Source organism: Spea bombifrons, chromosome 2, assembly GCF_027358695.1.
Source record: "Spea bombifrons isolate aSpeBom1 chromosome 2, aSpeBom1.2.pri, whole genome shotgun sequence".
NCBI classification, from domain to species: domain Eukaryota; kingdom Metazoa; phylum Chordata; class Amphibia; order Anura; family Pelobatidae; genus Spea; species Spea bombifrons.
The window spans coordinates 113,056,972-113,074,495 of NC_071088.1; the positions used below are offsets into that span (position 1 = coordinate 113,056,972).

The following is a 17,524-nucleotide window of genomic DNA, read 5'->3' on the forward strand; positions in this document are numbered from 1 at the left end:
TTAAATGAGTGTCACCCAAGCACAGAAAAGCAGGTCCACAGGTTGCAAAGGCACGTCTTACTGACATTATGGGAATGTAAATACCGTATTTAATGTTTGTTTTAATGGCCAGTGGAGGCAGATCAAAAATGTTTAATAGTTTTATGTAAGGTCGATATTTTTATATTTCACGCATATTGTGTAAATCTTCAAATCAGCTAAAGTGGTGCTACATAACTGTTGTTTTGGTGAATGAAAGCCATTACTGCTTTTTTAATGGGTTGTATTCCCAGTGAAGGTAAACCGACACTTTTGAGTGTATAAACAAGTTATAAAGTATCTAAACATTATGTTAAACTAGGATTTTTGTTGTTATTTGTATTAGTTCAATAAGTGATGTCTAATCGGTTTAATACAAGCTCACGCACGAGACCTATGGAAAGGAGTTTTCAACTTAAGAGGTGAAGAAGAAACCTAGATAGGCTTGAAAGCTTGCAATCTTATTACAATTCACTTAGACAATAAATGAAGCAAATTTGGTAAAGGCGATACACTTAACAAAATGTAATGCGTGGCTTTTTAGCAATTATCTATGATACCATTTTTTTGCTTTTTGACCAATTGTCAATTATTTCCCTTTATTATTCTCACCTAGAAGTTCAGCTCCTCCTCCTGCCAGCAGCTGGTAAAAAATATGAAAATTTCTTTCTCCTTTCATGTGCTTTACCACACGAGACTTCTCCAGCAGGTCTATAGAATAAAATACATTCATCAAAGTCAACAGTTTATTGACTTTGTTCATCAGTGACATTAAAGTTAATGGCACTATTTTATTTATTTCCATTAAAATATATCTTAATAGATTGTTATGTCCACTGTTAAAGCAGTCTGGAAAGCCACATTATTCACTGAAGTGACGTCCCATGCTGTATTATGTTATAATATTTAATACGTAGCCACAATGCATAAATTGTTCTTGCAACATGGATTTTTAATGATAGGTATATGTATCATAAGCATAAAAACTGTGGTATAATACGCACTTAAAATAATAGTTTCTAATGTTAATATTATATGTTAAATTACTAAGAACATATAGAACATTTTATACAATCATAAAATTTCCCTGTACACTTTTGTGAAATATGTGTAACCCTTGGCCACAAACTCACAAACAATCCACTAATGTCAATCCACTTTCCAGTCCATCAGACAATTAAAAAAAACTACTGAAAGGAAGAAACAATATATATATATATATATATATATAATATGTTTCTTCTTTTCAGTACATCTGATGTGCAGAGATTAACAGATGGAAGTGTTCGTATATCTTGTCTCATCATCATTTATATCCAATGACACAACGACCCAGACCCGGCTTGCCCAGTGCTATTTAAGAAAAACTAACTCTTTTTAACTCTAAATTTTACATTTTAACATTTTAAGCTGAAACATTTCCCCTAAACTTGTCCAGGTTTTCCTTAAAACATTTTTTAAAAACACGGAAAACAATATCACATGCTGTCAGGTTAAGGCTCAATACCGCGTATGGCATGTGTAAGTAGGGGTTAAACACAGTTATTATTTTCTGCTGTTTTCGCAGGAATCTTTAATACCTTCCCAAAGTTTTTCACATTAGGAGACAGGATGCAGCCGGGCCTTTTATATATCCTTCTCCCTCCTTGGTTCCTTTCATGCATTGTGTAATGTATCAAGCCCTGTTTGAGCAGCAACGTACTTAAAATATGGATTGAATCTTTGCTCCCGTTTAACCAGGAGGAAACTGGCTCATGTTTCCTGATGTCAGCTTTTCCAGAATAATAATGAATAAGACAGGGGATGAATAACACCGTAGAAACACAACCGGAGTTAGAAAGGACAACTATAGTAACCACGCTGTCTCACATTGCTATGTAATACAATGTCTATCTCTGCAGAATAGCACGTGTCGGCACTGTGGGCCTATGGGTTATCCCCACTGGAATGGTCGCTGACAGACTGTTCCCATTTAAAGTGTTAGCCAGGTGCTCTCTAACGTACCATAATGTCCCAAATGCCAGCATTTCCTAACATTGAAAAATGAAAATGCATTAAGGTCATTGGGTCACACAACTAAAAGTGTAAATGCTGCAATGTCTACGACCAATATAGTATTACAATAAGGTTTGGCTGTTTCTTAAATGTCAGAAGTAACAAACAAGTAAGTCAGAAGTAACAAAGGTCGGTGTGTACCAGTAAAATGTCTGCCGCCCAGTAATAACAATGCTTGTTTCCTTCACGGTAAGTGTAAATAATCCAGACAGGGCTAAATGACGGAAGTTCTACACAAATAACAGCTGGGAAGCCACAGGATCCTTTACCCTGTTGTTATGTATTTGTATTCAGCGTAGTGGATCATGCTGGGAGAGATGTGCATACGTGTAAGAAGTTGCATGGTTACCTCTCCATCAAGATGGGATTTCCTCTATGAATCAGCAATATAAAAAGGCAGCAGATGTGAGGATCTGGCTGCGTCGGCATACAATAAAAGAATAGCTTACTGCCCCGTGCAGTCCCACCGAAGAAGAATGCATATGAAATGACTTTATTTTTGAATACATTGTTTAACCTGTATGGAAAAATGGTTTACAGGAGAGTTGTGGATTTAACCCTGTGGGTAAATATACCACATGCGTGAACACATCTCCTGCAAGCCAGGTAGCTGGATGGCAAATTCACAGGTGGATTCTGCTGAATGCCCCTGTGCATTTACAAGATGGACATTAAAGTGCAGTGTATGACAACAAGGAGACTAATCTAGACTGTGTGAACCACCGAGTGATCGCCCCGTAGTACACCATGTATGTTAATTTCAGTTCTTATTACTTACAGTTGCTTATTACACCTCCCACAGGATCTCCCTTAAAGTCAAATTCGATGTCCATGTATTTGCCCTAAAATATACAATACACCATTGAAATAAAGGCACCACAATGAACCAGAAATTACAATTGTTTAGATGATTTACATAATTTCTACAACGGAGATGCTTCTTTGCCCCTCTCTCTACATTGCGTGTGATCAAATGCATGGATCAAATGTAAGGCTCGATTAACTTGACTACTATTTTGTAACATCACTTTGTTCCCAGCAAAGATTGTATACCATCTACACATACATACAGCTTCATTCCTGGACAGAACCTAAAATTTCAAGATGGGTGGAGCAGGCCCCACAACAAAAATCACACCAATTCAGTTACGCATTATAAATGACCAGCCAAACTCTTCTTGCAGGACATGCTGCATTGCAAAGCCACATCCCTTATCTTTATGACCAGGACCGGTCTTTGCTCCAAGTGCCCGATTCATGGGGGGCAGGCAGTGGCATATTGTTCATAGGGAGACAGATCTGAATTGGAGGAAGCTATTGGAACACTTTACTAGGGGCAGATTGCCCTACTGGGGCCAAACTCCCCATGCTCTCTTTCTTTTATTGACACTCACAAGGTTTGCCAACGTCGCACAGTTGTAAATGCCACTATCATGTTTAGATAAAATAAAAAGGGCAGATCAGAATGTATTAAATCATTATATTGCATAGACACACATTAACTAATTAACTGAGTAAAGAACGTTAACGCTGCCTAAAATGGAAATAAAAGGACATGGGCACCAAAGAGTGTTCTTGCCTGTTGTCTAGGTCTAGGATCAGCCCTGTTTGTGACAATATATGTTGAAAATCAGCAGCATATTCTCTCGCTATGATATGATCATGTTTCTTGTACAGTCACTGCTCACCGGTCCATTAAAACCATTATGATGGATTATCCCAAGTAGAAATGGCCAAAGTTATTTTCTTTTTGCCGAGCGTTTTGCCATTATTCCGGAGTTTAGTAGAAATATAGCAGCTGCGCCGGGCCGCTGGTGGCACTGCCCTGGTTTAGGACTAGGGCTTTGCCAATGATTAAAATGCTGCTGCCGAATGTATGCTTAATAATAGGTACTTACAAATCTAGATGAGTTGTCATTTCTAATTGTCTTGGCGTTTCCAAAAGCTGTAGGGAATTAAATGGATAAATTAGATAACTTGGTCCAGTTGTATTCTTATACAGCATGAGAAATAATGATATCACAGTTTCGGTCAGAGAAAGTGTTGCTATACTCCGCTGTTACTATCTCCATATGACTCATTCTATATGAATAGCTCTATTTCTATGAATAGTGTACAGGCAATATAAATACACTCAAGATGAAATCTAAAAAAGAATGCTGTGTGAATAGCGAACTGTGTGTACTGTCAATCTGCATTTTGTTTTCAGTTCATACTTCCTCTTGGTGTAAATACAGAACGCCACTATCAATCCACGCGGGCGCCATATTCCTTTATGCTGAGCCGCTTACCCTCTAGGACAGGATTTGACTGTAGAAGCTGTTCCTTGACTTGGTTCACTTCTGCACCTTTCCCACACACGGCTGCCACATATGACATCACCAGTTTACTAGCCTCTGTGGAAGAATACAAGGTCATCACAAACATCTGGAAACCTTTACCTGGAATCAGCTCCAGTATCCTTCCCAATTCTACCCCATTCTGCATTGATACCATATAGCTCAATACAGTTCTCTTTTATTATGTCTGACTCAAAGGCAATGCATCAGGTGTGAAAAGCATCTGATGCACTGATGCAAGCCACATAAGATATTTAATGTAATGAAGAATAAGGATAATGAAGGAAACCTTGGTATACATCTGGTGTAAAACCGAAATCCTTCTGTCCTACCTGTTTTTCCTGCCCCGCTCTCTCCGGTTATCATGATGCACTGGTCCCTGTCTCGATCACGTAGAGACTTATAGGCATCATCAGCCACAGCGTAGCTAGAAAACAACCATGGTACAGGAGAGAATGAGGGTTTCTCAACATAGATCATTGTGTCCCTGCAGTTCATAGTAAAGCATTATGTTCACAGTTTTGCCCCCATTGCTGGAATAAAACTGTGTTACGATTTGGAGTGTTTGCTTCAGAACTAGCTGGTCTTAAGGCAAGCATCAAATAAATGCTTCGGGACATTTTCCTTTTCATGTTTGCAAGTTTTGATTACTTATGTTTTTATTGAATTATTAGCAAAAAAAAGTTGATGAAAACAGTTATGTTTTATTTATAGAAGATTTCATTTTCAGTAGACTGAGATTGATGGGAATTGTAGTTTGTCGATATCTGCAGCAATTTCCCCCATTTGGCTAACAAAAATGTACAACATATATATAAAACTCGTATAAGTAGAGGTTATCAGAAGCATTTTGCAAAACTCTGTACTGGTCTTTCTGCCCTCAGTATCTTATGTTGGTGTCTAAAAGTACAGTGATTTTAAATTAATAAAGCAACGAGATAGTAAATTATGGTCTGTATTGTAGGTTCGTCTATTTGTTATGTTATATACTGCTTGTTATGTCCTGTCTACCCATTGTACAGCACTACGGAATATGATGGCTCTATATAAAAACAATAAATAATAATAATAATAAAAATATAGACCAGGAGTAGCCAACAAGCAGCAGTCATTGAACTACAGCTGCCACCGGGCTCAATATGTCAGATGCATTTTGGTCAAGCGTCATAGGAGTTGTAGCAAATAGCTGAAATTTTTATTTTTTCCGGGAAGTGGTTGCGTCATTTCTTAGACTAGTCGTGACTTCCAATTTATTCACAGGGGAGGGTAGACTAAACAGTCCAGACAATATGATGCAATTAAGTAGCCAACAATAGAGACTGGATATTGCTTATCCAAAGCACTTAGTTCCAAGACGGCAGAAAAATAGCATGAGGGCTCTGAGTGCTGTAATGGATTTGGACGCTGGCCGAATCTGTAGAAGTTAACTGGGCTGCTTCTCCTACCAGCGTCTCCTGGGTGTATGGACAATCTTCCGGTGGCCTTAACATATAAATATATTTATAAGCTTTTTATGTGAGTCTTTTTTATTCCAGTGATACCATTATCATTTATCTGGCTGCACAGTAACATCCTATACTGCTAAATGCTCGGTAAAACAGATCGGGAAATAATGTCTTCTTTCACTTTAATGATGTTGTGTTGCTGTCAAGTACAGCTATATATATACATATCTAATTACTGGTACCAGAATGCTATTAGCACAGCTCTTTGGTCAGGTTATGTCATTTTTTAAACGGTCTCCCATTTTTTGCCTTAACCCCTTCAGGGCATGTTTTTTTTTTTACACCTTAAAACTATATCTGGGAACTTTCCGGGTTTGGCCCGGATAACTCCGGGAGAAGCACTGGTTCTCCAGGTCAACACCTAAATCCTCCCTGCTTGCTGATCACTGAGTCAGTGATTACTGTGAAAAGAGGGAGACACGGTGTTTCTCCTTCTTCAAAAAATACTTAAAAAATAAAAATAATTTAAAAAGAGTTAATTAAATAAAAAATAATAATTAATGAAACAAACAATATGACTTCATGAGGGGTTCTAGTTCCAAGAGAGATCCCTGAGGTCTTTAAATACTTCAAAGGTATCTCCAGTAAAAAAAAAAGTTAATAGAGTAAATAAAAGTTAAAAAAAAAAAAAATACAAAAAAGTGATATAAAGAGAAAGCCCCATCTGGCATTGAAAAATGTTGGTAAACTAAACATGGAAAAAGAGAATCATCCGTGAACAAAACTATGCTAAAAATGGCAAAAAAACTCCTGTCACTTAGAGATGTAAAACTCTGTATCACAAAAACTTCCAGCCCCTCTGATAGAACAGTAACAGATTTTTAGATAAGTTAAAACTAGTAACTGCAATACTTGTGAGGATTCTTAATCCAATAGTACAAAATGTATTCTTCCGGCTCATTGCATTATATAATCTTTTTCTAATAAAACCACATGTTCTGCCTCCAAGCCATTGTTCGGTAACTTACAGATGAGGCTTCAGCTGGTAGAAGTTACTGTTCCTATATTGCTCCACTTTCTCAGGTGTGTAGATGGACAGTTGCTTGTAGGGGTTCACAGATATAACTACATTTCCAATGTATGTCTGTCGTTAAACACAAATGCAATTAATATTACTGCAGATATGGGACAGCACATGATTTATTAATTCCACTAACAGTGAAAATCTCAAAATAAATTATGTAAATTAAGTTATGTAAATTAGATTATTAAATGTAATGTAAATGTAAGAAAATTGGATAACCATAACAGCTAACAATGGCATTTGCCTAAGGGGAACAGGACTACAATCTGTCTGCACACCACACAATAATGTGTTTATTTCTGCTGACCTCGTACCTCCTTTTTATACCAGACATTGGGACTTATATGATATTACAGAGCTTTGTATGAACACACTGACAGAAAAATATCACAAGGTGTTCCATGTGTTAAACAAACAAGAAGAGAAGTTTGAGAAAGGGCAGATGTTTTTAAACTTACATAGATTTCATCGCTTTTAAATCTTTCCTTAAGATTCTGGAGAAGGGACTCTTCCGACAGGGGGTCCAGAAGAACCATGTCCCCAACGCCAACCATGCCATCCAGGAAAGATGAATTTCCATCCATCTTTGCAGGTCTTGGCTCTGATCTAATAGGAAACAAGACATGGACTGGATAAAAAATACAAAATCATCAAAGTACCATAAGCACTTGCTGATTGGTTTGCATTGAGAACTCTCCAAACTTCCCCAACAAGTATTAAGGATTAAATTGTTCGCCACACCTAGTAGGAGTCCAACAAAAATCAAATAAATATTATTAATGGTACACATGTATCATTGAAGGCTAATTTTGATTACTATACTTCCATGACACTTCTCTTTAGGAGTGGTCTTGGTGCTCTGTGGTGGGTATATGTTTGTCATGGAGCTCTACAGGCATTTATATAAACTGCAAAAAAATTCATATTCATCATCTATGCAGATCTACTATACAAATCAGTAGATCATCCAGGGAACAGAAACACATGCTAACATCATAATTGTTTTAATGCTGTGCACCCCTTTTTTGCATACTTTTTTTTCAGCAGAACCCCCTTCTGCAATTGCCCCCAGCTCTTTGACGTGCAGAAGATTTGTTAAGCCGAATACATTTATTTCTTGCCACGGCACACTATATTTACCACTAGTCAGCTCCAGTGCTAACTCACGCAAGAGTTCTGGATTACCAATACTTCCATTCACCTAAGCAGAATGCATTCCCATTGATTTCAGTTGGAGCTCGTTTCTGCTACTGGTTAGCAGCTTTAAGCAACTAAATTTGTCAAAAAAACTGGACCACAGAGTGTGCGCTTATTTATTGGACAGCTTTGTTTGAGGCACTGCCTATGGGCACTGGAGATTGCCAAGAATTCGATTGGGCACCCCTTGACGGCATGACCCATGGTGGGGACAGACTTCAGTAATGGACTTACCTTTCATCTAGTTACCGTGGCACAAATGGCACTGATGCCTGCTATGAACCCTCCAGCTGGCCGGCGCCTTTGAGGCACCATAGATTCCGAAGCCACGCATTCCTAACATTATGCTTCTCTGTAATACAGCCTGGGTGCTGTGAAATAGAATCTTGGGTATATCCCTAGCAGCCACATTGTGTCTTAGCCTGACAGTTCAGAATCCTATCTAACACGTTTTCTTTGGAAAAGCTTAACTGCATGTAAATTCTAAAAAACGGTATTTAAAAAACAAAACAAAAACCAAGATCATAATTTGTTCTTCAGTAACACGTTCGTTCAGTTAACATCTAGTTGCAGTGTTAGTCAGGCAGGAGTTCTGGAACTCTGCCAGAAGTGAGTTCACTTATTTGTAAGGACATGGAAATAAGGTTTGGTCTCTGTGATGAAAAAGGAACCCTATAGGGATACCTAAAATCATTGTTTTTCATAGAGCAGAGTGCCTGAGTCATCCAGATCCATAGGAAATGCTTAGTGGTTTGCGGTGTGACTGAGCTTTTGGGGCTGGCACCTTCTGTAAAGGGAAGGGCAAGTAAACCCATCGACCCCTCGCCCTTCCCACATATGCACTGGCACACCTACGTATACACACTTACACTAACATACACTTACTCCTACACAACACATACCTACACAATCATGCTAACACACTACCTCACACACACAAATTCATGTCCACAAACACATGCTTATTCATGCTAACACTTGCACGTAAACATCCATGGTAACACACAGATACACATTCATGCTCAAACGCACAAACGCTTACACATGCAAACACACATCAACATCAACACACACCAACACACATACAAGCTCACACCCATACATTTATAGCACACAGTTATACATACACTCTCATTCTAACTTACATACATACATACATAAATATATTGTTTCATAAATACTCCCTCCCACCATCATCCCTCTTCCTCACTCCCAGTTTTCTTTCCCTGCGAGCAGCCTCGATGTTATCACGGGATCACATAACTTTGCGTTACATGACCCTGATGCGTTTCTGTCTCCTCGGGCTGGTCCGAAACTGTTTAATTGTAATTGTTAATAGGGTCCAATTGCTCCCCAGCCACCTGGGCCAGCCCGCCCCTGTCTATGACTTTGGTATTATTAGCTGTTAATCCGCTTTATAACCCATAACTGGCTCACATATATTTAAAGATATTATATAAATGATAGATTTTAAACAGAGCTCTTCCCACTTTTGTTTCTATATGTAACGCATTACTTGCCTAATTACCCATTGTACAGCACTGTGGAATGTGATGGCACTATATAAATCAATCATTAATAATGAGAATAACTTATTTAATTCAGTAATGTTTTCTTCTGTATTAAAGAACTTTGACTTTGTAACTCCGGGCAGAAGAATCATTCAGATTCTGGTAATTATAATCCCTTATCACCAATTCACTAGCAGTTACTCTGTTTTATAGCTTACTACATAGCAACAAAAGTTTTTATTATAGTGACTAGCGATGGACATACATGTCAATACTATGTATATATATATATATATATATATATATATATATATATGTATTTATGCCTGAACTCTGCACAGCTGTAACTGTTTATATATATGTGTATATATATATATATATATATATATAATCAGGAGGGTGCCGTATAAAGTTACTATTTAAAGACTTGGAGACTAGGTCAAAATATATCCATCTGCTAACGATTTATCTAACACAATGTTTAGATCTAAACATGATGCGCAACAGGGTTATGCGGTATTCTTTTACACACAATAGAATACGCCATTGAAAGTTTGGAGACCACACAATGTTGAATTTAGAACATGTGTAATAAATATTGACTTTTTTTTTTTACTTAAAGAGAATGTTTATTTTACAGAACATTTAGTCAATCGATACAATACTTATTATTATCGGTAACCTTTGTATGAGTACTTAAGGGAGAGTTCCATGGTGATAAAGAAAATATTCTGCAAAATACATTCACATTACAGAATGTGTTTGATTGTTTTCAATGTAATTATACCCCTGTAATACGCAGAGGGATTTCATCATGAATGAAAAATCAGGCTCCTGTATAATAGAGCAAAGCTTCCTTCAACAAAAACTGGAAGTTTTTTTGAAGAAAAGAAAATGTCAAACCCTAATAAGTAAAGAATAATAAGTTTCTGCAGGTTAGTTCCACTCCATCTGTAGTCGGAAGTTGAAGTAAGATGTACACAATTGAGTTGTAGGTGTGGAAGCTGTACATTAAAGGTACAAATTCTCCTACAACATCCGGTCTACAGGCTTCAATACACTTGGGAGGAAGGATGTGAACTTCAGGATACAAAACAACCACTATAATTGTCACTAGAATGAGTAGGAACAAAGAAGAACATACACAGGCAGAAACATTATGAATGAACAGATGCATGGAGTAAACATCCCTATATAATTTGGCAAATTAAGAAAATACGTTTTTCCAACTATAAAACTATTCTTGTACGTATATTTTAATAATTAAACGCATTATAAATAAATGGAAAATCAGACAAAAAATCTAAATTATTTATAGTATTTTCTTTTTGTACTCACACACATGAACTATTCTGAACTAAAGGTGACCCATTGGAGCAACTTGGGCACACAACGCCATAAGAGAATTTTTTTTGATCTTTGCCAAGCAATTAGTTTATCATTATTAACCCACATTTGTTTGTAATATACACATTATATATATATATATATATTATATTGGGCACAGAATATATAGGAATTTATCGACATGTATATACTGTGTTCTGAATTATCTATGTGGTATGAGTCCTGGAAGATTTTTGTTTACCTTGCAAGGTACAACAGTACAACTTGACACTAACCAGAGGGATGATGCCATATAGAAACACTTATGAGGATGTGGATTTCATAATACCAAATATTAATGATTTCTTTAAGTGGAAAAATCAGAAAAAAAAAAGAAGAAAGATGGATGATAAAAGAAGCCTCACAACGTTTGAAGCTGTCCCATATATCATTTTGTAGACTCCTCTGTTGGCTGCAAGACTCTTGTACCTGGAACTACCTCATCTACAATGGTTCTTGTGCCTGAATTGGCCACAAATGAACTGAATTGACATCCCATCATTAAAACCATTCAAGACACATTCAAAAGCTATACTGTTAACACTGTAAAGCTAACCCAGTAAGAAGAGTTCCCTGGGGTTGGCCGTTCACGGTAAAGTGCATGGTCAGCAAGATGAAATATTTCAAGTCAACCGCAAACTTATAGTGAATGCACTCCATATATATGAGACGAGTTATTTGCATTCAATAAACGCAAGAAAGTGTGGAAAAGTATGCATGTTTACTAACATCTCTGCTTGTGTTATCTAATCAAGATCACTTATTCTCATGGGAGGTAAACCTGTTTCCACGAAAAACAATGAGGAGGATAAATACATTTAATTAAGATGCAATAAGTCCAAAACTGTGTAAATAAAGAGTGTTGGCCATTTCATTTAGAATTCCTAATTGAAAAAGAGTTAATTTCATCTGGACAAAACACGAACATAGGCGAACACTAGTGACTACCAAGTTGTGCATAAGGACCAGTGACAGCAAGCAACAAATCACCTTTGTAAAGATAGGGGAAAGGAAAACATCATGGTATTAAACAAATGTCCCTTTTCTTACCTCCTCCGCTGAGGAGGAAATCATGTTTACTTTAGGGCTTTGCACACTCTTAGCTTATGTTCTGTCCTTTTAGCCCTAGTCGCTCACTCCACGGCCGCCATCTTCACTATCCCAGTGTTCTGTGTCTTACAGGTGTGCAGTGCCTTTTAGAGCAGTCTATGGAAGCTGCCCTAGCATCTCTACCATTTTAAAGAAGCATTCTCTTGATCCCACATTCCCATCTAAATGCCATCTTTTCTCCTTTTTTCACCCTACGTCCAAATTACTGCAATTACTACAAACGCTTTACCTCTGTTCTTTCCTCTCTGCTTGACAATTTACAATCTGGTTTATGTCCCCAAAAACTCTGTAGTGACACACACCAAAATTACTAATGATATTTTTCTCTTCTTAGACCTCTCTGCAGTACCCCTTCTCCTGTAGATTGTTCAGTCGCATGTACTCCAGGACATGACCCTCTAGTCTTCTCTAGCTACACCTCCTCTCCCAGACAGCTAATCTCTTCTTTTAGATTCCATTACCACTTTTATGATGATGATGATAATCTGCCTTTCCTGTCAGTTTTCTCCAAACTCGCCTCACTTACTGTCTTTCTGGAATCACACATTCTGGTTATTATTCTGGTTACTCTACCCAACAGACCAAATTTGATGCCTTAGTGTCACCTCTCATGTTCAGCCCCTCACCGAATCCTTCTGCCTTCACCTGTGAAATATCTCCAAAATGTGTTCTTTCCTCACACAAGACACTACTAAAATAGTCATCCATTCCCTTGTGATATCCCGTCTAGATAACTGCAACTCCCTACTGACCAGCCTCTCTCGCCTACCACCACTCCAATACATCCTGAGCACCTCTTCTAAACTAAGAACTATTCCAATCTTCTGCACAAATTCCATACGCCAAAGCAACTTCTATTACTGTATGCACTAGTTCTGTGTTGAGTTGCTATAAATCTTTAAAAGATTAAGTGTACAAAATATCAATCATATCCTAATTGTTATTTATTACCTATCATATGAATGTATGAATGCATAGACGCTCTCAGTTTCCCTTCCCCCAAAGCTTTCAACACTCCACCCTTGGTGTCTAGATAAGGGATGAGTAATTAACCTTTTTGTCGGATAAGCACGCAAAGATACAGAAAGTAATTCAGAGTAATATTATAGAATGAGGATCAGTTTATAGCAGCGGTATTCAACTGCAGTCCTTGAGGGCCATAAACATGCCACAATTTTGGGATATGCCAGCTTGAGTACAGGCATGTCAATTTATATATGATATGTGGTATTGTGTCATTTTGCATCGCTATGGATCAAGCATATTGTATGGCTTCTTGTAAACCTTCTATTCAATAAATACTATAACAAATATATAAAAACAATATTGCAAATTGTTCTGTACAAACCCTATAGCCAACCGACATATACCCTTTCACGTGCTCTTTCGCCTCTTCTGCCACATTTAACAGTTTTGTAACTAACTGCATTAATAATTAAAGTTAATAATTAATAATTAAAAATTTAAAATTATACCCCAAAATGTATAATTTTAGCCAGTGGTGTTTGTCATTCGATACAAGAACAGGAAATTATGTTACTGGAAGAGAAACTTTAAAAAGCCACCTTTCCAATTTTATGTGATTTAACCTTAAAAGCAAATAATAAGCCTTTATGATGGAGGTAGGTGCAACAATACTACCCCATGCCACGCCGGGTTCACACCCAATATTTATGTGTTTAGCTAAATTCTGCACATTCCTATGGGAATGAACCCATTCACTGTCTCCTTTAGACTTTCTGTCCACCTTTGACTCCAATGCTTATGTAGTAAAACTAATCTTATCTATCCTTCAAATAAAAAGTTAAAATAATCTGCCATAAATACATAAAAATGCACCGGAGAGCAAAGATCACAAGGTATCAAGCCATGCTTTTAATCCATGAGGAACCTTGGCAAGTCAGTTGCTGGATTATCAGTAATTTTAACCCTATATGTGAATAAAACTACAAGTGAATCTGCTTTAGGTCAGCCTTAATTAGTGATATATCAGTGTGAACTTCTTCTATTTAGGATAGTATTACTTGTGCAGAGTTTCACACCTAAACTACTTAACACATAGAAATGATGCTGGCATTCTCCAAAATACCCAGAATCTGACCAATTAGGGAACACTTAAACTAGAGTTTTTGGGGTTATGTTTAAAGTAATGACAGTGCCGTGATCCTGCTGATTGTTACTTTACAAACTTTGAAACTAGCCCAGTTATATTAAGAAAGTCTGTTCAGACCTCCATAACATGCAACCTAAAGTGGAGCACTAAGATATGATGTCATACTTCAGCACATTACACAAGAAGACTGGCAACAGAGATGGAGGACCTCCTGGGCCTGGTAGGTCTAGGGGGTAGTTGGGGGCGCTGCTCAGTGTCAGTCCTAGGGCCGTCACCTCCATAAATACTGTTACTGTATAGCCGCTTTTATATTTTCAATGAAGAACTAAAACAAGTTGGGAAACCGTGAACATAATGAATGAAAAGCTTCATTTGAAGGAGAGTGTGATAAAAACTATTATAAGGCGTTTCTGGGGGTCTGCTCACTAATTATAAAGAAGAGTGTTATATAAAGTTTAAGAAAAATTGTGAAATACAGTAAAGATGATGACTCTTTGTTCATGTATGCTCTTGGCCTGATGAAGAACCACTCTGGTGGCTAGAAGTGCTGGATCTCTTTAGTGCTTTTACAAGCAAATCTTGCATAATAAATGCTTAACTTACTTTGTGTGTACTGTGGATGTTTATTGTATTTGATAATCAATTTTAGGGCGTGCAGGCCATCTGCTTGTCACTGACACCCCAGCCTATCAATATCTAATCATTTATTGGAGTGATACCCCAATTACTTTATTCTTTATTACAATCTTCAAAATGACACATGGGAGTGGTGTAGTGATAGTGATATATATATATATATATATATATATACACACACACACACACTGTTTATAAACATAAACATATAAACATTAAACCATGCAAGTAACAGATACTGTCAGAAATGGGCTTTTATTCATTAACCATTAGTAGAATAAATCAGTGATCTAACTATACTAATGTAAGTTATAACAAGTCATATTAAAAAAAGACCAACAACCTGGATTTCATGTATGAAGGACAGTTAATAAATTCACTATACCTTTATATCCTGGAGAATGAGGAAATCTTAAGTTTTTAACCACATGAGTTAGATAGTTAACACCAATGGCAATAGTTTAGTACAATGTATCTGAAAGTAAGCATCTAGTGTGGTTACTGAATCACTGCATACATTGGATTGCCAAGAAGTGAACTTGCATATTTTCTAAATCCTTCCAAAATGAAATCATTGCAATTATGATGTTTTTTTATTTTGTTCTTTATCCTTGCTCAGGTCCTCTAAATGCACACTCCTTCGGCACATAACTGGTTAAATGACTAGTCCCCACTTAGATAGTAACAACCTGTTCTATCCAGCTGGCAACTGCTCCTGTTCCAGATCCACATTACTTATGGCCACTGGGGAAAATCTAAAACAATCAGTGTCAGCAAAGCCTCACTTACCTTTCTACCAAGCAGCTAAAAGTTTCTCCTGTTTTTAGTTGTTATTATTTTGCTGTAAAACTCTTGTTGCTTGCAGGATCCAATATGCCTGGAACACCAGATCCTAGAGCAGACCACCGTATGCACTACTCATTTGGAGCTGTCCATGGTGTTCTGCCAGCTCCGGCTCCTTGCTGGCAATACTACAGTCTGTACTCCGCCCTGATAACCACACCTATTGCCTACAAACCTTGCACTGGGGCACCCCCTACTGGCACCTGGACACATTACAGGACGTTATGACCTTATGTGTGTCCCAACCAGAGTAGTGAGTTGAGTTCCAATAAAGATTTTTCTGCTGTCTTTGCACTTATGAAATAAATCTGTTTCCTTGCATCATAATCACCTCTGCAAAATGCCCCCCATGTGTATTTGCCCCTTTACCCCCTCCTAGTTAGTAACTGTGCAGAAGATGCTATTGATAATTACCTCTAGTCAGCTCCACCACTAGCTCGGGAACAGTGCGGGTGGTGGTCCGTTCAGTCCTCTGTGCGCATGTGCAGAAAGCGCTTCCATTGCGTTCAATTGGCAGCTTTAAGCAACCCAGGAGGACCGTGGCTGCAGCTACTGCACAGGGTTTATTCAATTATTAAAGAACTCAATCTAGTTTCAGCTTGTGGTTGTGACTTTTGTAGATTTTTTTTTTCTGTAAAGCAACACTAGTATATATGTTTCAGGCTTTCTATCCCATCCTTTACCATGGTGCAGTAATATAAGGGCAAGGTCCTTATAATAAGGATCTTCGTATACAATGCCGTAAAATATAATCACCAGTCTCCTCTTTATTTGTAGATATATTGACTGACGAAGGATGTGATCAGGTATGCGATTTACCCATAACATATGTATAATCTAATAACCATAAATCCCTATAGGAATGGGGATATTGGCCTGGATAAGCTTAGCACTATAACCTGCACCTTACCCTGCAATAACTGTTTGCTCGGCTACAGGATACCTGCAGAACTTTGCTCCATGCCTAGAAGTCAGGCTAACATTTTCCTTTTATTTTTATTGCCTCCTGTGGACTTCAGCCTGAAACACCAACTATACGGGTGATAGGTGCGGTCCTGTAAATGAAATTATACACAAGGTGAAAAAAAAATTACATAAAAGCTGTACAGAACATGGTGGAAAGAAATGCATTTCCCATGATGAAAATGGGGGTCTCTGTCTCTGCAGTTGGCTCAGAACGCAGCAGCCAGACTATTAACAAATCAAACCCGCTCTTGCCATATTATACCTATTTTACACTCTCCATTGGCTTCCTAACAAATGGAGAATTCACTTTAAGATATGTGTGTTGTCATTTAAAGCCCTAAAGGACCAGGGACCCTGTTACCTGAAAGAGCCATTAACACCCTACATCCCTGCTCGCCCCCTCTGATCCACACATATGTCTCTTCTCTCATTACCCAAAGCGCGCACAAAACAAGACTTAAAACCCATCTTTTCTCCCAATCCTTCAGATAATTCACTCTTTTTCTTGTATGCATATACCTGTAAAGTGCCCACCGGGAGAAAAGCGCTATATAAATACTTGTTGTTCTTGTCTCTGGCCCCCACCTGGAGCATCCACCTACCCTGCACTAGAGCAGACTGGCGGCAAGTATACCATGTGTGAGTAGATGCGCTCAGTCGCATTCTGTTCTCTTACAAGCAAATATAATGCATTTGAGGGTAATCTGCAGAATCCAGTCATGCATTTGCAAGGGGGACAGCATAAACATTTACAGAAACCTGTAATTAAAATGGATATGATGGCTGGAGTGTCCCTTTAGACTTGTGGCTGGACTCATGAA

The 17,524-nt window shown here is 37.8% G+C and overlaps 1 protein-coding gene across 2 annotated transcripts in view; it reads right to left on the reverse strand.

The window, feature by feature from the left end:
- The window catches only part of MYO1A (myosin IA), a 48,849-nt gene extending 32,970 nt beyond the window's left edge, over nucleotides 1–15,879 (reverse strand). For both annotated transcript variants that reach the window (XM_053455709.1, XM_053455708.1), the window contains exons 1-8: nucleotides 15,684–15,879; nucleotides 7,400–7,547; nucleotides 6,886–7,001; nucleotides 4,745–4,839; nucleotides 4,365–4,469; nucleotides 3,972–4,018; nucleotides 2,852–2,915; nucleotides 631–729 (exon numbers count right to left, since the gene is read on the reverse strand). In XM_053455709.1, the coding sequence (XP_053311684.1) occupies nucleotides 631–729; nucleotides 2,852–2,915; nucleotides 3,972–4,018; nucleotides 4,365–4,469; nucleotides 4,745–4,839; nucleotides 6,886–7,001; nucleotides 7,400–7,525 (652 nt within the window). In that variant the 5' untranslated portion in view covers nucleotides 7,526–7,547; nucleotides 15,684–15,879. The remainder of the gene's footprint in view (nucleotides 1–630; nucleotides 730–2,851; nucleotides 2,916–3,971; nucleotides 4,019–4,364; nucleotides 4,470–4,744; nucleotides 4,840–6,885; nucleotides 7,002–7,399; nucleotides 7,548–15,683) is intronic.
- Between the last annotated feature and the right edge of the window lie 1,645 nt (nucleotides 15,880–17,524).